This window comes from Podarcis melisellensis (assembly GCF_964234715.1).
Source record: "Podarcis melisellensis genome assembly, chromosome: 8".
In the NCBI taxonomy this organism is placed as follows: domain Eukaryota; kingdom Metazoa; phylum Chordata; class Lepidosauria; order Squamata; family Lacertidae; genus Podarcis; species Podarcis melisellensis.
In genome coordinates, this window is record NC_138540.1 from 45,129,599 (window position 1) to 45,153,804 (window position 24,206).

General features: G+C 41.8%; 1 protein-coding gene across 4 annotated transcripts; it reads left to right on the plus strand.

The window, feature by feature from the left end:
- Positions 1–1,605: 1,605 nt before the first annotated feature.
- Positions 1,606–22,458, plus strand: NUTF2 (nuclear transport factor 2). 4 transcript variants are annotated; one of them, XM_081920460.1, is made up of 8 exons: positions 1,616–1,760; positions 5,086–5,203; positions 7,467–7,619; positions 10,725–10,849; positions 14,084–14,155; positions 16,463–16,561; positions 19,768–19,921; positions 21,911–22,458. In XM_081920460.1, the coding sequence occupies exons 4-7, from the start codon at positions 10,751–10,753 to the stop codon at positions 19,876–19,878; spliced, it is 381 nt and encodes a 126-aa protein (XP_081776586.1). In that variant the 5' UTR covers positions 1,616–1,760; positions 5,086–5,203; positions 7,467–7,619; positions 10,725–10,750; the 3' UTR covers positions 19,879–19,921; positions 21,911–22,458. The 4 variants fall into 4 exon arrangements, with proteins under 4 accessions (XP_081776584.1, XP_081776586.1, XP_081776585.1 ...); XM_081920457.1 differs by lacking the exon at positions 19,768–19,921 and having other exon boundaries at positions 1,619–1,760; XM_081920459.1 differs by lacking the exons at positions 7,467–7,619; positions 19,768–19,921 and having other exon boundaries at positions 1,618–1,760.
- The last annotated feature ends 1,748 nt before the right edge of the window (positions 22,459–24,206 follow it).

Genomic DNA, 24,206 nt, shown 5'->3' on the forward strand with positions numbered 1-24,206 from the left:
GGCACAAGGATAAATACACACATAATTCAATTTTCACAGTCCAAATCATGGTCATGGTGGCATACAATACGTAGCTACAACATAACAAATGTAGTCATAAACAATAAATTAAGCATTAAAAAATACAAAATCAAACTGAATAATTTCCACATAAATCACAACAAAATAAAAAGCAAAGATACAAAAACAACAACACAAAAGAAGTAACCCCCACAAAACAGCACCCCAGCCTGAGAGTCTGTTTAGCAGCCTCAGCTTTTGTAGCTGGAGTCATCAGGGTTTCACTCTCCCAGGCCAGGTGGAGCAGGTCTTCCAGGACTCCCAGCCAATGTGATCTCTAGCTTCTTCAGCAGCCTCAGCCTTTGCAGCTATATAAATTTCACATCTGGCAGCCTATGTGCCCCTTTGGATTCAAATAGTACATGGGCAGACAAAAAAGCCTGGGACACAATTTTTTACACCCCTCTAGCAGCTATAGTGGCTCATTTACCAGAAGTAAAGTATTTAGCATTAACTCTGGAAGTGTATACTCAATTCTGACCAAACTAAGCCTCCTGATGTATATTTTGCTCTAAGAGGCTTATTATTTGTGGACTGTTGACAGCTATGTCTGCTACCCCCTGCAACAAAGTCAGTCACCTTTTTCTAAGGCCAGCCCTACCTTTGGTTTAATTAAAGTTGTGGTGTTACTAAACATTTTCTTATGTGGTGGATCCCACCACAGATAAACATAATGTTGTCTGTACAGCATAGGTTCATTAACGCTGCCTTTGCCAACCTGGTGCCCCCTAGAAGTTGCTGGACTGTATTTCCCATCAGTCTTCGCATACTAGTTAGGACTGATGGAAGCTGTAGTCCAACAACTGGAGGGCACCAAGTTAACAAAGGTGGTAGTTGTTACTTCAAGTGGTTCACTTCCATAATTCTAACAATATACTTGCAAATGTGTTGGGAAGATCAATTTCGACAAATGCCTTTACTCCATTTTACACAAGCAAAGTTTTTAATTATTATATTATTATTCTAGTTCTCCAGGTGACAGATGAAACACAGGCATCGTTTGTGGAGCAAATAAAGCACTGTTCACCCTGTCTGAACATACAGTATTAAGTTGCCATTGCTGAACTACTATGACATAGCGTGCGTCTGCTCTGGCTGACAGCTGCTGTCCAGTATGCTCGGCGGAGATGTTCCCATCCCTGATCCTATGTGGCGGGAGATTGCCAGAGATGGATGCGGGGCATCCTGTAGGCACGGCATCTGCCATTAACCCCATGCTGCATGTGGCAGAATGCATGATACAGAAGGTATTCGCTCTCAGCAAAGCTATCCTGACTGCATCCCGCAGATTTATCGCGTGAACCGCCCTGTGATCTTACGTTGAAGGGCGGTATATAAGTCAAATAAAGTAAATTTGGTGCTTCAGAAGGGCGTCGCCCTCGGGTTTTTTGCGTGCGCAAACCGTTTTAAAACAAAACAAACCCCCACAATGCTTTGCCCGGAGAGCCTGCCGCGCGTTGTATGCTGGGAGTTGTAGTGCTCCCCCTTTTTCAGAGGCGTCCCGGAGTCGAAGGGCTGCGGGTGGAACTCTTTTTCCCAGCATGGCCGGCGCGCGCGCGCCAGAGGGCGTGGCCGGAAGAGGCGGGGAGGGCGGGCGAAGCGCGGAGAGAGGGAGCGCTGAGTGGGTTCGGGCCGCACTCGGGGCCGCCGCCTCTGCTGCTGCCGCCGCCGCCGCCATTAGCCGAGGGGGAGCTTGCGAGGTGAGTACTGCGAGGCGCCTGAGGTGGAAACCTGAAGTGAAAGACATAGAAGCAGCGGGGCTTCTTTCCCGCCTCTCAAACTCCTGTGCTGGGCCTGGGCGCTGTCCGCCTGTTTGCCGGCCCGCCCGCCTCTCTTTTCGGCTGCTTCGAGGCCTTAGGAGTTGGGGAAGGGCGAGGATAAGGGTGTGTTCCTGAGTTACCACTGAATTCTGTTGCTTCTCCTTCCCCTCCCTGTTTGCTAGTGATTAATAGCATGGGATCGTGTAAGACTCTCCACGCATTTGGGGGGGGGTGATAAACCCATGTGGGTGTGCATGTGTGAATGTGTCCGCCCTTTCCCACGTGTGCGCTTTCTCCGTTACCTGCTTCTTGATTCTTATTTGGATACACCGGGAGCGCACTGTTTGAAAGTTTGAGGCCTTGGGCAAAGAACTCCCCCTCCCCAAATTTATATTTGTTAATTGCAATTCGGACAGGTTTTGCTCCAACACGTCCTTTTTACAATCGGTCAATGCCTGATATTCAATAGGTTTTAGTAGGAGTTTGTCAAAAACGTTAAGGCCCTACACGTCGAAATTTGTTTGAAAGGAAGTGGTTCATTAAAACTTAGGCTGCAACCCTAGTCCCACCTACCTGAGTGGAAGTTTCTTCTCAGTGAATGTACTAAAGGGGTTCACTGACGGTCTCTGAGGGCTACCTCCAGTTGCCTGTGACAAAGCATATATCGAAAACTACAGGTAAATAACAAAAGTGTAGTCATTTGTTTTTGAACTCCCAAGCCTGCTAGTAAGACTGAGCCATTCATTGGACTGACCTGATGAAATCCTTGAAGGTGTTTTTTTTTAAAAAAAATCTCATGATCAGAAATTAAATTTGAGAACTGACAGGTTTGAATAATTTTCTGAACAAGAAAAGAATATTATTTTGACCTGGGTATTAATATCAGGAATTTTTCTGTTTCAGATTAATTATTAATTAAGTAATTGTAAAAGAAAAAAACTAAGGTGACAAAAACTATGTATGATACAAAAGTATCCAAGTAAATGAAATCCAAGGTGGATTGACATTAGTTATTATCTGCTGGAAAATGAGAAAAGTTAAGTGATTTGAAGAGTGTTGTCCCAAGGCATGGCCTTGAGAGCTTATGAGAGAACAGTCTTGTCTAGTAAGACCCTTGATAAGAGACCACCATGTATGTTGCCTTCCATGATGAAATAAAGCTGGTATATAAATCTCAACCCCCCCATCAAGTGTCTAGAAATTGCCACCAGTTTTCTAGGATCCAAGATATTGAGATGTTTGATTTTTTTATTGAATGGGGGTAGGAAGCAAGCAGATATGTGAGAATTCTTAAAAGTGCGGAAGATATATGAGATATTTTAGGTCAGCGTTCTCTAGCCTAGTGTCCTGCATATTGGACTCCCAGCTTGCATGCCTAGTAGTTAAGAAAGATAGGTACTGTTCTGAAGGGCGTCACATTGGTGTTTAACAGTCTTTGAATGGCATCATGTTGCAGAAGGCTTTTCTCGTCTATTGAGATATATACCACCTAACTGCAGCAGTCAGCTGATCATCAGTGTTAGAATGACAAGTAAAGCATTGAAATAAAACGTATTCCTATATATCAGGGGTGAAGAACTTGCAGCCAGTGTGCCAAATTTGCTCTGCAATACTGTTTTCTTCCAACTGTGTTCACATATGTGACATCAAGTGTGGGACAGGTAGAGATGTGCCTGGCTTGACTGTGTGACCAAGTTCACTATGTTCTGCCCACTTTTGGCTCAGGTCCCATCTACCACCATCATGCATCATATTACACCAATGAAATGCAACCCTCAACAGGAAAAATATTCCTAATCCCTGATACAGTTGTAATATGCTGCTCAATTTTATGAGGCAACTGGCATTATTGGAAAAGGTGCCTTAAAGGGTGACTAGTGAATGAATAGTAGTTGCTTTAAGAAGATATTAGTGTCTGTTCATTTTAAGAGCTAGTATGCTAGGCATAGGTATGTAACATGTATGTTTGGGGGCCAGAGTGACCTAGAATGCCAGCATCTCTCTGAACCTGCTTCCCCATTACAATTGCCAGGGACTCCTCCATATTCATTTATCCAAGAATAGATACAGGGAAATGGCCTTCTTAGTCATGGCCCCTACATTCTGGAACCGCTTTCCAGAGTGGTTCATCTTAGCCTACCTCTTCAGAGTTCAAAAAGGAGGGTGGATTTCCCTCAAGAAAAGTTTTAATTTATTGGAATTTTATTGAGTAGTTATAATCTTGGAGAGACAGAAATCACAAACATGTTTAAAAAATAAATAAAATCTATGAACTGCACATAGCTGGCTGATCCATATAATAGATTAATGCTGTGGCAGTGGTGCTTTTCATTGTTATACTATTGAAGAGCAGGATTGCACATCTATGTGTTTAATCAAAATAAAATATTTTTTTATATGAACAAACTGTTACCCCCAACCCATATTGGTGCCTCTGCCATTTTATTGACCTTGCAGGATTTTTAAATATAAAATACAATGGTACCTCGGGTTACATACACTTCAGGTTACAGACTCCGCTAACCCAGAAATAGTGCTTCAGGTTAAGAACTTTGCTTCAGGATGAGAAGAGAAATCGTGCTCTGGCAGTGCAGCGGCAGCAGGAGGCCCCATTAGCTAAAGTAGTGCTTCAGGTTAATAACAGTTTCAGGTTAAGAACAGACCTCCGGAACGAATTAAGTACTTAACCCGAGGTACCACTGTAATAGCTATGAATGTTGCAGTGTTGCAATGTAGTGCTCTCCTAAAATTGAAAAATGAAGTTACAAATTTTACTTAATGATTTCTGTTAGTACAAATGAAACCAAGAAACTGATAAAACTCCACAGTGAGTGAGGCATTCCTCCTTAGTCTTGTGCAATGTGGAACTGGGTATAGTATTGTGAGTAATTGGTGGAGGAGAGTGCATAGGAACAATGCAGTTATCTGTAGATAGGACTGTGATGAATACAGATTTGAATGTAAGCATTTGTAGATTCTATAGGATGTCACAATGATTAATCCAAGTGCTTAAGATGATGCTTATGTCATGTACTATTGGTAGGAAATAAAATGAACAGTAGATTTTTTTTCTTGAACATACGCTCCAGTCAACAAAATGTCAGCAGAACAGCTTCAAGTCAGTAATGGATACATCTACAAAACTGAATTTCTCCCTAGCCTGTGCTTATCCTTGAAAGTTATATTCTTGTTATCGTATCAACAATACAGTATTAACTCAATTTAATACAGTATTAAAACAGTGGTTCTTTTTGCCTGCCATTAGGAATGACAGAGATTGAGGTTTTCTACTGAGTGGACTATTGCTCTTTAGAAAGAACAGCCACTCGCCTGTGGCGAATATGAATCTCCTCCAGGCAACCAGGCACAGAAGCATTATAAAGGTTGATTCTTTTTCCTTTTATTTATTTCTTTCTTTCAGTGTAAATCCCACCTTTCTACATGTAGCACTCAAGGCGGCTTATAATAATAAAAATACAGTAGTTTGGGGAAAAACCATAACCTAACAATAAAATAAAAATAAGACCAGATAAAATTAGTCAGTAATAAAACAGCAAACAGTAATTGTATTTGAACATGTTAAGGTAAAAATTTAAAAATATAGCTAATCCATAAGCTAAATGCCTTTTTTAGTTATATATTTACATATTTACCTGACAGCGGAAGGATGTCATAGAGAGGGTCTAGATGGGTCTCCCTGGGGAAGAGAATGAGAAAGCTTAGGTATAGCCACTGAGAAGGGTCTCTTTGGAAGATCTCAAGATTTGTGTCAGCTCGTACTGGAAATAGCAGTCCTTCAAGTAATATTGTCCCAGGCTTTTTGCATTGTTCCTGTAAATGAATTGGTAGTGAGTGAAGGTATTGTTTTTGTGGTATTGCATAGTCCCTTTAAGAGGCCCTGCTCAAGCCCAGATACAGCGTTCTGAACCAGCTGAAGTTTTGAAAAGCTCTTTAAAGGCAGCCTCATATATAGCACATTACTGTGATCCAAACAATATGTAGTCAGTGCACATGCTACCATGCCCAGAAATAAACAGAAGAGGTAGTAAAACATGTTGTGAGCTAATGTTTGTGGATTTATTTGCAAGGTTGAGAAGGGTATTGGTGTCAAACATGTTAATGCTTATTTTATTTATTATAACTTTTGCATCCCACCTTTTCTCCAAAAGCATATATAGTAGTTTCAAAAGCAGTTTAGAACCTACTGGTGCTGTAAAGAAAGGGTAGGAAACCTCAGGCCCACAGGCCAACCCTGACCCACCAGGGGATTCAAGTTGGCTGGTGAGGCCATTTCCCCCAAACCACAGCCCCCTCACCAGCTGATATCACTTGTAACATCTTTTGATGGGCAGTGTTAAATCATGCATTGGTTGTGCATGCTTGTTCTTCAGCTGATGAACTTAGGTTAAATCCTGCTTACTTCAGCTGGATTCCGTTCAAACTGCTGTTAATACAAAGGAGAAGAACACCCTATTTTAGCAGCACTTTGCACCTGATATCATTATGATGTAAGGTGACTGACAGGTTGGTAGTCGTCCCCCCCATCAGTATTGATAAGGGTCTGGAGCAGGAACCGGCAAGCCACTCCAGTATCCCTGCCAAGAAAACTCCATGGACAAAGACAACAGGCACATAAAAGGGTCTGGCCTAAGAAGCCACAAATATTCCCCACCCTAGATATGCATCCTTCTCATAGTTGCATTTTCATTTAATCCTGAAATGTATTTTAACCACATTGTGAAGTGATTTTATGATGAGGAAAGGTGCCAGTGTTTTTGTGCAAGGCAATATTATCCCTAAATGTTAATGCACACGTAGAAGGGAATGAGAATCATACCATAAGAAGAGGCATTTATCTGGTCCACAAAGTCATAGAGAGCTGAAGATACCTCAGGGATGGGGGAACCCCCTGGCCCTCCATATGTTGCTGTATTCCCAATTCTTAACAGAACCTGGCAGCATACCCAGTAGTCAAGAATTATGGGATTTGTAATCCAGCAACATTTGAAGGGCTACAGGTACCCCATCGCTGGTCATGAGTGTTTGCATAATGAGAAAAAGCACTAGATATTAGAGTAACACTTCATTATCATGTAAGTGACCAATGTGATTTTGTATGTTGTATTTGTGTAAAAAAAAAGAACAAATCTTTTTTAGAATTCAGATATACAGTGGACACTCGGGTTGCGAACGTGATCCATGCGGGAGGCACATTCGCAACCCTCAGCGTTCACAACCCGCAACCGCTGCATTTGCGCATGCGCAAAGCGCCTAAACCCAGAAGTAACCCATTCTGGTACATCCGGGATTGGCACGGTGCACAACCCAAAAACGCGCAACCTGAAGTGTCTGTAACCCGAGGTATGACTGTAAATTAAAAACAAAAAAAATCTGTTATGTTTGAGATCTGAGCATCAGACTTCACTATGTTTTCAGTGCCTGACATGTTGGGTCTACCTCCTGGTAAGGATCAAGGAATTATTGTAGTAATAACAATCTGCGTTGCTCCTAGGGAAAAGTGCTAAAGTTGTTGGCCTACTCTGCAGACTGACCTTTAACTGCTATTTAAGAACCAAAATTAAAAAGAGAAGTAATAGTAGATTTATACCATTAAGGTTTTCTTTTCTTTTCTTTTTCTATCCAAAGGGCTGTGGGCAAACCACATTAAGTTAGTAACAAAGTACATCAATAATCTAAACCAGAAACTAATACACCATCCAGTAACAGGCTCCCAGAAATCAGCTAAAACATCTTAGAACTACCTGGCAACTGTACAGAGGACAAGAGAGACTGACAGAGGTGAGGCAGTAGAGAACACTTGGATATTGTGTTTGGTACATGGATTAATCAAAATAAATTAGGAAAGCTCTTCATTCAAGAAGGGGGCACAATTACATTGCAAGAGATGAGCAAACTGCTTCTATTATGGGCTGAGGCTTGTCAAAGCATTGTCTAGAGCAGGGCTGGGAAGCCTGTGGTTTTCCATATGTTATTGGCTAACGTGGTCAATGGTAAAGGATGTTGGGAATTGTAGTCCAACAACATCTGAAGTACCACATATTCACCATCCCTGACCCATAGGAATTATTTTTTTAGTTACAAGTTAGGATCCTATTTTCAGTCTGCTCAGATACTTTCATGGCTCCCCACTCCCACCCCGTGTGCTAGCTTTACCAATAGGTCTTGGTTTCCCTTCACTGCTGAATTTTTAGATGATGTTGATATTTATCTATGCCAGGGTGGGAGAAAGCTTGGTTAATTGGTTGCCCAAATGCCTACAAATCTCATGCTGGCTCTCAATTTGGATCTATGTAGGATTTTAAAGAATAGATGTCTATTCAGAAACTCCGAACACCACCTCAGAACTGACTGACCATGTTTCCATGGTCACATTAATCCCAGATTAAAATGAATGTGCAAGTCAAGCTGTGTGTACTTGCTCTCAGAAAACATTGGACAGTTTAGCTGTTTACCCTGAGCTTTCTCTCATCAATCTCTCTAGCTTTCTACTTTGTTCCTTTTATGCCTCAAAAATTTATCAACATTAGACCTATCTAAATGTTTTGTGCATGTCCTGCTAGAATAATTGGTCCTTTATCGGAGAGCCAGTTTTTATTGGAGAGCCAGTGTGGTGTAGTGGTTAAGAGCGATAGTCTCGTAATCTGGGGAACCGGGTTCGCGTCTCCGCTCCTCCACATGCAGCTGCTGGGTGACCTTGGGCCAGTCACACTTCTTTGAAGTTTCAGTTCCACTCACCTCACAGAGTGTTTGTTGTGGGGGAGGAAGGGAAAGGAGAATGTTAGCAGCTTTGAGACTCCTTAAAGGGAGTGAAAGGCAGGATATCAAATCCAAACTCCTCTTCTTCTTCCTTACCAAGCACTTTAAATGGCTTTGGTGGTCTTGTAGGAAATGCTTGAGGCTACCCATGCTAATCAGCCAATCCATAATATCCTCTTTGGAGAGTTAACTACCTTGATCTTCTGTTCATCTACTTTGATCTTCCGTTCATCTACCTTGCAACTTTAGTGATCTGCTTACACGATAAATAGGTGTGTTTCTGTTTGCTGCCATTCAGAAGAATGCATAGTTCCCCCTTACTCTTAAAGTTTTGCCTTGAAGTTTACAGTGTAGCAAGTTGTTGATCTAAGTCAACAGAAGGAAAGTGATGTCCAAATTGGTGATACAGAATTGTAGAGTTGGAACAGTCTTGCAAATAGATAGTGAATGGACTCCTTTGATCTTCTGTGTTTGGCTCTGCTTTATCATAGAAAATTGGGACATACAAGTTCGCTGTCACCTTTTGTTCTTGCTATTAGGCTGGGCAGATTTCCAGATCACTGCACTATATTTCAGTAATGCAGCTGTTATTTGGCTTCCTTCCTTTACAATATCCAGCATTATAGAAAAGACAGGGGAACTGTGATAGGCAGGGAAAATATAACAAGCATCTATGGCAGTGGAGTGTGCACAGAAATGCTCTCTTTTTCTACACTGCCTTCAAGAGCTATAACCTCCACCCCCAATATACCTTCCAGCTTGCTTTTGGTATGAGCACAGCACCAGGAAGACTTCCTTCCCTTCTGAATATTAGAGTTCAGGGAAAATCCAAGAAGACAATTTTGAGCTAGATAATTTGACCTGGTGGAAGGAAGCTTTGGATGCTCCCAAATAAGTTCTGTTGCTTTTTGTGCCTGAATTCAGTGCAGCATGAGGGAGAGTTTTCTTCTCCAGGTACTCAGAAAGCAGTGAGACATATTACTGCTGTTTGTGTATATATGTGACTCAGTGCAGCAGGGATGAGCCCCAGCTGATTGCTGAGGTGGAGAAGGGCAGAGGCTCTATCCCTGTGGTTTCATCTGACCCTGAGCTCAACATGATGTCAGAGAAGGCCCCGTCCACTTCCTTGGAGGCTAGGGTTGTGGCACAAATTGATTTTGCTTGGCTGTCAAGGCCTGCAAAAAAAAAAGGAAAAAGAGTGACTCCTGTATATGAGCCTTTTAAGGACACAGGACAGAGAAAGCTTTGAGCACACTACTGTACTTCTACAACACAGCACAATTTTGGCAGCCTACCCCAGCTTCAAGTTAGCCAGGATGAGTACTTGAAGGTGCTTCGGTGACATATGTGAGCATGAAGGCCACCAACAGGTTGACACTTGGTCATAGAATTGTATAATTGTAGAGTTGGAAGGAACCAACTCTAGTCCAGTGTTTCCCAACCTTGGGCCTCCAGATGTTTTTGGCCTACAACTCCCATCATCCCTAGCTAGCAAGACCAGTGGTCAGGGATGATGGGAATTGTAGTTCAAAAACAGCTGGAGGCCCAAGGTTGGGAAACACTGATTCTAGTCCAACTCTCTGCAGTGCACAAATCCTTTTGCCCAGTGTGGGGCTCAAACCCATGATACTGAGATTTAGAGTCTCATGCTCTACCAATTGAGCTGAGAATGTTTGCTGCTTGTTTCAAATGTGTGGAGAATTGCACATCTGTATTAATACAACTAAACAATTGGATGTCACTAGTTTGTATGATACATTTCTGGATTCTGTGTTCTAATTTTGGTGGTTGTATGTTGGCCAAAAATGCTCAAAGGAGGAGGGTACTGCTACAGAGCAGACTTTTCATGCTTTTAAGAGCCATAGTTTTCTTTTCCTCTGTGTCATGGTATGAACCAAGGAGTGCCTTAATGCTGGTGCCTAAATATGCTGCAGACAGACCGCTGCACTACAGCAATGTAAACTGGAGAAAGTTCTCTGTAGTGTGATGCTCAAATCCTCAGGAAGGAAAATCATGGCTAAGTGAAAAATTTGGACGATTCTGGTAAAAGATCAGCCTATTGTACTTGTATTGTTACAGTCTTTCATTGCCCTGGGCTGTCAGTTTTCACTGCTTTTTCTTTTTCAGTTGCTGGCTCCGACTGAGGATTCAGAATGGGAGACAAGCCTATTTGGGAGCAGATTGGTTCCAGCTTTGTACAGCATTACTACCAGTTATTTGATACAGACAGGACTCAGTTAGGAGCAATATACGTAAGTAGCTATTGTAACAGATTTTTCTTGATTATTTTAAACTATTGCTCAATTATTCCAACACCCCCCTCCCCATTTATGTGCTTGTCCATTACAAACTCTTGCAAACAGCCCTGTGAAGTAGGTTGCAATCTTGTTATCAGGGAGAGAATTAAGGCAAGGACATGTTCACTTGCCAAATGATACACATCAGATGTGGGAAGCCTTTGGCTCTCCAGATGTGCCTAAACTACAACGCCCACCATTCCTGGCCATTGGCCATGCTTGCTGGAGGTTATGGACACTAGTTCAGCAACATCTGGTGAGCCAAAGGTTTCCCGCTTCTGACATACACAGTTATAAATAGGCAGTCTTATTCGGTCAATGACTTGCTTAGATATTCTAGTCAGTTGAAAATTACCTACCCCATTGATTGGTCAACATGTTCTATGACTTTGATTTGATGCACCACTCGGCGTTCTAGTGGCCTCATTTTACAGTAGCTACAGTAAAGCAAGTTATAGGAGTCAAGAATGTGAGGTTACCAAAGCATGGCGCCTTCATCTGATGGTATATCACAGGTGAAACTCCCACTGCTCCCGCAGCATACCGCTGGGTGAAGACGCCATCACGCTCTTGCCCTCAAACCTAGGGAGGAACAGACCGATGGAGCTTGTTTTTCCCTCTGTGTGTCAGGCGCTACCTAGCATTTATAGACATGAAGTGTAGGGATCAAGAGCAGATTTAGTTGGCTGAACAGCTTCAGGCATCTTGTTCAAATTCTTAGCATACAGCAGCTGAAATAAATGCCCCACAATTTGACAAAATGGTGCTCCAGACAGTCCTCTGATACTGTATAAACATTATTGTTTAATTCAGAATGAATGCAAATGATTTTACCTTAAAAGTGCTCTAAAATGTGTCACAGCAGGCCTCAGAAGGTTCATATATTGCCAACCCATTCGCCACCCTGAGAAGCTCTGCTGGATGTCTACTAGAGGATGCAATTGTGGCAGTGAAGTAAACATTCTTCATTGCCATGTGGTAGGCATAATTATACACTCACCAGCACAAAGTCACGCTTGCTAGGAGACTTAAACCATTTGTGCTCTGTCTGTTTTTGCTACCTCCTGCTTCACCCATAACTCCCTGGAAAACCAGGGTCTAACCATGCTCTGCAGTGCTGGAGAGGCCCTTGGGAGTGACTGTGTCGACCACTCCTTCCATACCACTGTTCCAAAGAGAAACCAGAGTTCTAATAAATGGTGACATTTCCACTCTAGATGTTCAGTTGCCTTTCTAAATAAACAAGGATCTCCTAGGCAGATCAGTAATACAGGATGAATTGTTAATATGAAACAAAGAAATGAAGCCTTAGTAATGCTTAGACTAACGTGATCAGCAGCACAGTGCTGATTTAACTTTTACACATGCAGTTTTTGTCTTTTCTCCGAGTTCCTGTCAGCAAACTTGGGGAGGGTTCAAAATACACTTCAATACATTGTATATAGCTTAGAGGCTGTACCTGACCTTTAGGTTGGCATTGCCTGAGTGTTTCAAGAGAACTAAGTGCATTTAGGGCCTGCCTGAATGCATCAGAATGCAAGAGTGATGCGCATGCACATAGGACTCTAAACTTTGTTGGCAGGAAAGCATGTGTTTTACCTCAAGCATTCATACTTTGCTATTACTAGATGCCGTCCATACTCTAGTACTATTCATGGAATAAATTGAAATGGATTTTCAGAATTTTTAAGGTTTTGAGTACCTAAAAGCAAAGAAAGCCTGGGAACAAAGTGGGGAATTCTTCCTTGGTCTGACAATTATTTTTCTGGAGGGAATTAAAAATGGCATTTTTGCTAGAATTTGACTTCTAGCCATATTAAAATGTGGATGATTGCTAAGCATATTGGACTACTTAGGTGAGAATGAAATGCTACTTATAACTTCTGTGCCCAGGCCACATCACTTCTACTCATAGCAAGTGATCTGGCTTTATATTGGCGGGTCAATTTTCACTTCCAAAGGTTCTGGTGAAGAATGGCAGGTGGTAGAGATTGCAGATCCAATTGGAAAATGCTCCTGGATGAAATAGTGAATCGCAGCTGCTCTGAACAATTGGCAGTTCTTTTTTATGTGGGTGTTGAATGACAGTTTGCATCATTCTGTATTGTTAAAACTTTAAGGAAATGAAGGACCTCAACAGCTGCCTTTTTTGTTTGTTTTTTGTTCTTAGTAGTGTATGCTTCACAAGGGAAAGCCATGAAAGCTATTGGAATGACAATTTTAAAAATGGTGCTTGACTGACTTTGGTCATTCTTAGTTCCATATAGTGTATAAGTTACCAAAGAGTGTTAGATTTATAAGATTTGCTGTATAAACTGAAGTAGATGGGAGCTAGAAAGCTGGGGGTCCAAGAACAGGGAGAGGTTAGACTATAGATCTTTGACCAAGAGGTAGTTGGCTGGAAGAGTGGAGCAAAGATGGGAGACCACAGCCTTCCTCCACCCCATCCATTGGCTTCCCAGCAAAATAGCAAAAGCCAATTTTCTAAATGGCAAGCTTTAAGTGTGGCACTGTTCAGTGGTAAGCATGATGAGCAACCAAGCTTCCTCCCAACTTAGAAGCTGGAGATGTGGGTGAAGATTCTTCAGCACAAATGCATACCCTGCTAGTTTTTCCTGTTCCAAGTCGAGACAGAGAGCATTGGTTTAAGCAGTTTGAAGGCACTGAGGCAGTAAAGTCCAATGGCCTGCACTCCCCCACCCAAAAAAATTGGCCTTCCCAAACTTAAATACCCTGGCGGTAAGGTCTTGACAGGTGGGGAGGCCTGGCAATTGCACTTTTTGGCATGTTCAGCAAGGCCAAATTGTAGACCTCCTTCTAGAAGGCAAAATGTGGCCTGTGGGTCTATAGTTGCTGCGTAGAACAAATACATACCCTATACTAACAAAATATAGCCTTATTGTACGGGCCAAAAGTAAGGAGTCTGTGATTGGGGTGGAGGATGTTGCCTACTGTGGTGCACTACTAGGACTCAAAATTTGCTGGATGTCTTTGGCATGGAGCCAACCTCTGATTCAGCTGAGCCTGTGCTTAGCCCTTCTGAAAAAGGTGCAAACTTACTGCTCTCTGTTTCTGTGTGTAGCTGAGAGAGTTTAATAACTATTGCTGTTTTCTTTATGCAAAATGAAATCTTACTTTTCCAAGCAGATTTTTACCGTCTCCCTCTCCCTCTTCTTTTAATAATTTTAGATAGATGCCTCATGCCTTACATGGGAAGGACAACAATTTCAGGGCAAAGCAGCTATTGTTGAAAAACTCTCAGTAAGTTCCTGTCCTCTTCATCGCCTGACATTTCTGTTCAGCTCAGAATTATTTTTGAAATATTTGCGTTTTGGTGCAGGCCAAGTTCTGGTGTTACTTCTTTTGTATTATTTATAGAAAGCAGGTTCAGGCTGCACACTTTTGCATTTCTAATCTGCCTGTCTGAAATTGTAGTTATTTCAGTTCCAGAAATGTAAAGCACAGTTAATTTAGGAAGTAAGTCCCATTGGACTCAGTGATAGTGAGGATGAAAAAACACACGCTTAGATTTACATAGTGTACTTGAATGTTCAAAGTGCTTCACATGCATTATTTTGTTCTAGTGCTAACTCAGTAAAGTGGTTCAGTTTTATTATCTCCAGACTGCAGATGAAGTCTGAGGAGGTGTGTCTAGCCTAAGGCTATCTCTTGAGTTCCAAGCAGATGAAGGCCCAGGGCATCCTGATTTGTGGCTCAGTCTGTTAGCCACCTAGCTATACAAAACCTTATTTGCATGTGTTCCAGACAGCACAGTTGCATCCTCTTTCATCGTGGTTGCAGTCTATATAAAGCAGGGGTGGTGAACCTGTAGCCCTCCAGATGCTTTTAAAGATGGTTTTAAGTTTTTAAGCATACAACAAGTGATTATACAGTGTCTTTTATTTTGCACGCATGTCTATATTGTATACTGAGAGCAGATACAGCCTTGCAACAGTTTCTGGGATTATAACATGCTAATTGTCTCAGGATAAAGCTTCTCCTAAGTGAGAGGAAATGGTAGTCTCTGGCAACCATCTACATGTTGCTGAATGCCTGTTGGCCTCAGTCAGCATGATAATGAATAACCAGACTTATTATCTATAACATCTGGAGGCTACAGGTTCTCTTTCCTTGTTTTGTGTGTACTCTGTCCAGAATGAGAACAGCAATGGAGCTCAAAAGAAACACCCTTTGGAATAGGTGAGTTTCTCCTTAACAGGGCTGAATTCCGAGGTCCACAATTTTTGCCTAATCTTAATAGACCAAAAAAATATGACTGCACTTTCCTATGTTGTTGATTTCACATGACACACTATACAAGGTCTGGAATAATTCCTTGCTCCCCTCCCCAGCTCCAAGTTTAGAGCTGGAAATAAGGTGGGAGGGTGGCTTGTTGGCTGTGCAGCTTTTTTTTTTTAAATTCTTTTTTATTAGTTATTTCCAAAAAGAACACAAGGTAACACACAAATACAAAAAAAAATACACAGAAAAAAAAATTAAAAGTAATAAACAGCAATTATCATTTCCATATCATCCGTATAACATAGTCGTCTCTTACGGGACTTCCTTCAGCCTGTCCGTAAATCATTCGAAGCAATAAATAAAATTACACGTTTCATTACTTATATTGTCATTATACCGATTCCTAATTCCTGTTTGCTTTGCACAATAACTCTTAGTCTTTCACAGTGCGTCTCTAAATCCCTTTAGCGTTATTTGCCCTTCACTAATACATTCCAGATAATCTACATACTTTTCCCAATCTTTGGTGAACACTTGGTCTCTTATGTATCTAACTTTTCCTGTTAATCTATCCAACTCTGCGTAATCCGACAACTTAGATCTCCACTCCTCCACCGTTGGGGTTTCCCGTAGTTTCCACTTCTGGGCTAATACTACCCTTGCTGCCGTAACCGCATAGTATACCAATCTGCGATCTTCCTTTTTTATCTCTTGTCCTAATATCCCTAGAAGAAAGATTTCTGGTTTCTTTATGAACGTGTACTTTAATATCTTCTTCAATTCAGTGTGTACTTTCTCCCAAAATTGTTTCACCCTTCTGCACTCCCACCACATATGGTAGAAGGAGCCCTCTATGTCTTTGCATCTCCAGCACTTATTATCCACCTTATACATTTTTGATAATTTCATGGGTGTCAAGTACCACCTATAAAACATCTTCATGACGTGCAGCTTAAGTGCAGCAGCAGCAGCTTAAACACACATCAGCTTCCCTTGGAGCAGGGGAGGGAGGAGGTGGGAATCACCATGAAACGGCTAGTACAATTACTGCCTCGCAGCTGCAAGGTTGGGAGGAATTGCTTACAAGAAAGCAGCAATATGCTTACCATGATGACCAAAAATGTGGGAGCCTGGCTTGGCCTTTCACATGCTGTTTTAAACAAAAAACTGGTCAGCGATTGAATGAATACATTTCAGGGTGCTTGCATTTTCAGAATTAATTCAACACCTAAGAACCTGGCTTGGTGCCACAGATTGCTTCACAGATGAGCTTAACCATAAAAATTTTAAGCAAAACTTTACATTTTTTTCTGTTTCTGTTTGCAGAGCCTTCCCTTTCAGAAAATACAGCACAGTATCACAGCGCAAGACCATCAGCCCACGCCTGACAGCTGTATACTCAGTATGGTAGTTGGGCAGCTTAAGGTAAGTGCTTTTTTCAACTTTTGGTCCTGTGAAAGGAATAGTTGGAGTCCAATTTCAGAACCAGTTCAGGGTTTAGCCACTGCAAGTGAGTTTTGGGCTCACATGTCCTCTGCCTCCCTCACCCCCACTCTTTGGTTTGCTCAAACCAAGGAGAGAGAGAATTAGAGCACAAAGAGGAGAGGGGGAGTAGGTGTGTTTGAGCCCAAAGCCTGTTCATGACTGCCAAACCACAGTTTGATAATTACATATGAAACAGGTCTAATCCATTAGGGCAGGTTGTTCTAGCACTTCAAGTGAACAGGCCTACTTTTGCTTGGGTCATGGAAGCTGAATGACCAGGGCTGTTTCTTAGAGGGGTCCCCGTCCCTCCCCTCTAATACAGTGGTACCTTGGTTCTCAAACTTAATCCGTTCCAGGAGTCCGTTTGACTCCCGAAACCGTTCGAAAACCAAGGCACGACATCTGATTGGCTGCAGAAGCTTCCCGCACTCAAGCGGAAGCTGCGTTGGACATTCAGCTTCTGAAAAACGTTCGCAAACTGGAACACTTCTGGGTTTGCAGCGTTTGGGAGCTGATTTGTTAGGCAACTAAGCTGTTAAAGAACCAAGGTACCACTGTATGTTGCATTGTCTTTGAAAACGTTAAATACTCCTATGTCTTGTTTTGACTGATGTGGGTGTAAAGGCCTTCATGCTACCAGTTGGAGGGGAGGAACCAAAGGAGTCAGCAAGTTTGTTACAACTGATGGAAAGAAGAGCCAGGGCCTTAACCAACACACAGCATTGTTCCCTCTCTGACAGAGGAGCTTAAACAAAAATGTCTAGGTGGAGCCGTGGTTAAAGAAGCTTGTTATCTTGTGCTGCCTTGGAAACTGAAATACACCCGTGAGCAGGCAGGGTTGTGAGGCTATTCTCTGAAAACTTAGACTTTCAATTGGACAATTTTAAAGAAAACTGTCTGGCTACAGTGAACTTGGAATGTTGGTCACAAAGACTTTGGTAAGCACTGCGTCACACATCAGAGGTGTTGTCCCTTGACACGGCCCATCGGAAGGAGGCACAAAGAACTTTTCCGTCTTTGGGCCTGTGTTAGGTGCATATGGACACACTTTGCCCCACATGTAACCCAGCTTCAAAATACTTTTACTTCATAATACCTGCTAGGAATGTAAAAACAACAAAAGAATCTTGTAGCAGCTCAAAGGCTAATATATTGTGGCAAAAGCTTTCATGGGCTGTAGCTTATGACAGCTCAAACCACTATTCTTCAGCTGGTGGGTTAGGACCCACTACTGGATCATAGTCCTGTCCAAGGTGGGTTGCAACAGCATTACCACTGCATGCAGTTATATGGAAAAAGATTGAGAAATGGGTCCCCAAATGCATGCTTGTAGTTAAAGGTGGGTCCTGAGTCCTGTAAGATTGAAGACTACTATCTTATGCCATAATAAATTAGTTTGTCTCTTAAGATGCTGCTACAAGATTTTGCTGCAACAGCCCTTTGGAACAACCCCTTTGGAAATTGCTACGAGTTTAACTTTACTGCAAGAGTTGAAGAGAAGCCTGCAAAAGTGGCATGAAAAAACAAGGGGGTGCACATTACTCTCCATGTGCCCATCAGTACTGGTATCACCTTTAGCAGCTTTGTGCTTGGATGGAAGTCCTCTTTGTGCCTTCAGTCTAAACACACAAAGAGGTTTACATGGAGAAACAATTTAGCTCCACCTCCTAGATCAGGCATGTCCAAAGTCTGTTTCAGGGGCCTAATCTGGCCTGCTGGTTGGTTTAATTTGGCCCCAGTTTATGTCCTGGGGTAAAATCCTTAAAAAAACCTCACGGCCCTTCACTTCATCAAATCTGTCCCTCTTTGAAAAAAGTTTGGACACCACTGTCCTAGGTGCTGATACACAGTCAGCACCAGTCTGAAACAAGTTTAACGCATGTAGAGTTTGTGTCCTTGTAGAGAGAGTCCTATGAAAATGGAATTAATGAGCTTCAGAAAGATTATTACCCGCACTGGATCCACTTCAAACTGCTGTTTGTGCGATGTCTGAGAAGTATGGCTGACATGAGTGTCAGCATCTAGGCTAGCCCACCCAAGAACGAGAGCCTGTTTACAGGTTTTCAAGCCAACATGTGAAGCAGTAATCTAAAAGAATGCACATCTTCTTGTTATATACAGAGGCTATGTAGAAGGATTAATGTATGGATGGGGTGATTTTTTATCAATAGAAGATAAAGCTTATATACTTTTTTCTGAATGCTGTTTCAGAAGTGATGCAAGGAGAAAGGGATTCACTTCTATGTCTTGCCAGAAATGAATCATGTGCATCTTCCCGGGCACTTTTAGGCAGAATGGGAAAGTGCAGATCAGTGGTGCTTCCTATATCTTCTGCATGTTGCCCTGTCCAAAAGAGTAGTCAGTGTGATATCACTAGTATTCATTATCAGTGCATACTTGTTGCATCACTTGGCAGATGAGGGCATTTAGGAAGATAGATTCTGGAAAGAAGAAAGTTAATCTCTATCTAAACATAAAGATTACTTAGTGTAGCTTTATAGACAAACACCTGTTTTCTAGTAAGTTTTATGCTAACCTTTCAGAGTTTACTTGGCATCTTCATGCTAGTAATAAAATTAAAAGGGCCCAAACTCAATGGTAAAGCAAGTATTTTCTATGCAGAAGGTTCTAGGTTCAGCCAATGACACCTGCTATTCAAATGATTGCGTGTAGAAGGGATGGGAAAGACCTCAGAGGTGCTGCAAATTGGAATTGACAGTGCAAGGCTGGGTGGAAAAATAGTTTGACTGTATAAGGCAGCTTCATCTGTTCAAAGCTTCACAGATAAGCAACTTTAGTTTGCAGGCTTTTAGTTCATGGTTTGCATGTGGCTTATTGTAAGCTATTGGAAGATTTATTGTTGTGAATGAAATTATATGAATCACCCATTACAAAAACCTCCAGGAAAAAAGTTAATGTGGTCCCTTTAATGTGGACTGAAATTATCTTACTAATTTTTAAGCTTGTCCTTGTCCTCATTGTACTGCTTCTGAGTAATTGGCAACCATAGAGGTACCTGTTGCATGCCTGGAACATTCTTTCTAAGTGCAGTAAATACACTCATAATGGAATCCTGCAAGGAGACTGGCATTCTGTATCTACAGAGCCTATCACTTTAGTAATGGTTTCTCTCCTGTTCTGCTCAGGCAGATGATGACCAAATTCTAGGTTTCCATCAGACCTTTTTGTTGAAAAGCTTACAAGGTGCGTGGGTGTGCACCAATGAAGTCTTCAGGCTAGCACTCCACAATGTTTAGCCTCTGGCCGCCTTCTACCTCTGATCTTCACAGTCCTCACTGAGTAAGAAGCACACTGCTTGCTCCTGTATCCTAGTTGAACTTGCAGTCTGAAGAGCATGGACATTGCTTGTGTGTTCTTAAAGCAGGGTTGAAGAATGAGAATCCTGCTCATCTCAGGGTTGTGGCTTTTGAAATGAGCAAATGGAGTTTTCCACTTGGAACCAGCTGCTGCGGAATTAATTTAGCATAACTTTTTATGCCAGTCAGTTGCTTGCCTAACATCCTAGATCTAGCATTGCTTAGAAATCTAGGACATCTGTGTGACACACAACGAACACTCACCTTGTTGTGCTTGGAGTTGTCTGGGCTAGAGCCTGTAGGTATATCTGTGCAAGATTCCTCTTAGATCAGCAAAATGCCCTTAAGCCAAGGTCAGGTTACACTTTAAAGCACCACAAATGTGCAGCTCATAAACACAGTTGGGTCTCTGCTTCAGGACGTTTACTGTTTAAATAACAAGAGTATTGGAGGAGATGGGAAAGGGAAATGGCAAAGAATGGGTGAGCAAATGTATTTATTTTAGGTTTTGTTTCAGTTAGGGATAAGAATTAAGACAAAGGCTTTACAGAAAAAGTGGGGTTTTAAGAAGGATTTGGCAGGTGTTTTTAAACTGCAGCAGTAAGAATGGCTCTTGGTATGTATAGCATGGGTCTGTGGGGCCTCCCTGATTTGGTTGCTAATAAGCAGAGGGAGAAACAAATGTCGGGGATATGCAAAAATACTTTCTATTTAGGAAGCATTTATATATGTCTCTTCTATGGCACTCTGAAGTCACTTTTGCCCACTTGTTTCAGCTTCAGTGGAGATTGTGTGTGTGAATGGCATGGACAGGTATGCATTAAAGTTTATTTTAGAATCTAGATCTGGTTATATTTGAGTGCAGAGTGCATTTTTAGATTTGGAGCCAATCTGCTGAGTGCAGCCATCTTTTGGATAAGGTGACAGTCAAAGCACAGGTCATAGTTCTAGTTATTCAAAATATTTGACATGTAGGTTTGCTTCATCCCTGGCAACAGCAAGAACAGGGAAAAAGCAGAGTAGGCACTTAAGAGCAGTGTGCTGGTGCACACAGGTAGTTTGCATTAAACCATGGGCATAGCCAGGGGGAGTGAAAAACACTTAAGTGCCCAATTGCAACACAGATAGCTCAGTTCTCTCCCCCCCCCCCCCCCGCGCAGCAATAATGCTTGCCTCCCCTTAAAAAAAAATCCTGGCTATGCCCATGCATTAAACCATAGTTTATTCTAAACTATGGGCAAACTAGCTCACAGTTAACTGCTCCATGGAATTCTGCAGAAAAATTATATGGAGCTGAAACACAACATTATATGTACTGGTATATATTCTAGAAGATGTAAACAAGTCAATAATTACCAGCCTTTCCCCACTGAATGTCACTGTAATGGCTTTATTCCTCCTATTTGAAGGGAGTCATTCTTATGCCAAATATATTAGTGATTGTTATAAGGACATGGCATTTTTCAAATTTTTGACCACCACTCACCATCCCATTTTTTATTTTTTTTGCCCTATCTTTTTGTACATTCTAAACCTTAGGCCTATTTTGTTGGCTTTAGCAGGACTTAACCTTGAACTCTCAAACACACTACTACCTCCTCAAATTGTTGTTAAGGGGTTGTATTGATTCTCAAGAAGCTTATAATTCTCAACTTCCATAAGCATAAACATTATCTGTAGTGCAGCAGTAATTGCTACAATGGTAATGGATCATCTCCATGTTTCTACTGCTCTTTGAGTATTGTCCATGCCATTGCAATTTTGCATCATTAAGACTCAAAAATGCATGTCAGAATCTTGCCTACCTTAATTCATTAGCACAGGGATGACATGATAAATCTGAAAGCTGAATGTTGGTGCAGACAGGTGAAGTATGCATGACAGCATTTGGCACCAGCTGCAGGAATTTGCCTTGTTAGACATTTGCTGTAGTAGAGAATTTCTAAAATTTATTTTTATTTTGTCTTCACAGGCCGATGAAGATCCTATTATGGGATTCCACCAGATATTTCTATTAAAGAACATCAATGATGCTTGGGTTTGCACCAATGACATGTTCAGGCTAGCATTGCACAACTTTGGTTGAGACAGCATCCCCGAGGCACCTGTACTTTTCTTTTCTCCTCTCCTCCTTACAGATATTAATCACATTCATGGAACATTCCAAATATCATACACAAACCTGCAACACCACGGCAAGCAAGCAAGACCTGCGTCCGACATGCCCTTCTGAAGAGTTTATGTTGTGTCACTAGAAGAGTTCCTTGTGCATGATGTTTGGAAGTTAGACTTAGCTGCATTTGACAAAGGAAATGTGTGTTTTTACCAGCATGCCTCGGGAAGCATCCGTAATGCAAAAGGTTGTGTTTCTGTACTGACAAGTTTCTCTAATAGCCCAAAGAAGCAAAAGGAAAGGAAAGAACGGCAGCCTGAATCCAGCTGAGATACTGATTATTTTTTTTTGTTCAGATGTTTCAGTGCTACATTATACAATAAAACCATGAAATTTTCTTAACAGTTTACATTGTTGGATGTTCACTATGTAACTAGATTCTTGCATCTTCAGCTATACATCTGAATACCTAGCCTGGAAACGCACGACTTGGCAGAACTTTGAAGTTCTTAACGTCTCCATAGCTCTTTTGTAGTACATTTTTGCCATTGTTTAAGGCTTAACAATTGCTCCATATACCTGAAAGTTGAGACATTTCCTTCCCCTGAAAGTCATAATACGGATTTATATTAATTACTTACGTGTAAAGCAGATCATTACACTGAGCATCAATCATTTTCTTCAGTCCTTCTTACAGAAATAGATGGAAAACCATGCATAAAAACAACAATGTAGAATGTACTTTTTCCAGGCTTCCAGGGTTGTTTCTCTACACTAAGTTCTCAAGATTTAGCATATTCATACCATTTGCTTTTCCTCTAATGTTCAAGAGATGGGTCCGTATATCATCATGAATTGTTTAGAGAGTTTTGCCCTTCCAGGACAGCCATTTTAAAGCAAGCTATAACTTTAGCCTAGTACAATCACACTACTTTTTACGTTTGCCTGTGGCTTGCTTCGGATAATGTCCTGAATTATCGTAGTATTGTTGCTGAAGTAAGCAGCACCCACATGCCACCAATAGCAGTGTTTCAGTAATTAAATAGTACCAGTACTACCAAACTGCTAAGAAAATTCCAAATACGTTTTTCTCTGCTGATTTGCTGCAACAACATAGTGGTGGAGACAACACATTTTCAAAATGGCCAGGTCCTTATAGGATTTTTTATTAATGAGCTTAGTATGAGGTGAGCAGACTTGCATCCATGGGCCTTTCCTAAAGTTTAATTGAGCTATTTCCAAATTGTGCTGGTCACTTGACCTGATACTTGTTTAGTTTCATATGCCAATGAGTAGGAGGAACAGTAAGTGTGTTTTTCTCAACTATGGAAAAAGATCTCTTGAAGGGATGGATTTGCTATCACATCTACTGATAGGTGGCGGTAAGGTAAAGGTAAAGGGACCCCTGACCAATAGGTCCAGTCGTGGCCGACTCTGGGGTTGCAGCGCTCATCTCGCTTTATTGGCCGAGGGAGCCGGCGTACAGCTTCCAGGTCATGTGGCCAGCATGACAAATCCACTTCTGGCGAACCAGAGCAGCGCACGGAAACGCCGTTTACCTTCCCGCCAGAGCGGTACCTATTTATCTACTTGCACTTTGACGTGCTTTCGAACTGCTAGGTTGGCAGGAGCAGGGACCGAGCAACGGGAGCTCACCCCGTGGCTGTAGTCGGCACCAAATCAATATAAAAACCAAGGCAAGGAAGGTATGCAATTCCAAGCATATCCTGAAATAAAGGTACATTTCTAATCCCCCCTGGATGGTTTACAAAAGTCCATTTCAGCTCCGCTCTGGTTTGGATTCCTTGCTCTGATCGTTCTACTTCACCCACTCTTTTTGTGCTTTCATTTTCCTACACAGAAGTGATCTAAAGGACTGTCACTGTCCCTGGCAAGCCAATGCTTTTGGGGCGACTACAGCTGCCGCTTATGGTCCTTGAGATGTAGTTCCATAGACATCACTTCATTGCAAGGATTTTGGTTAACAGCCAGTTACATGAATTTAAAATGTGCTTGTGGAAGAGAGCTTAGGCTGGCATCCATGCCTTAGTGCATGTGTACAGGTTTAGTTTGCAGAAGTCCCAATGATGTGTAGAACTTAGTGCCAAGTTTGCTTAGAACTTCACCCTTCAAATCAGGTGATCAGGCAACTATT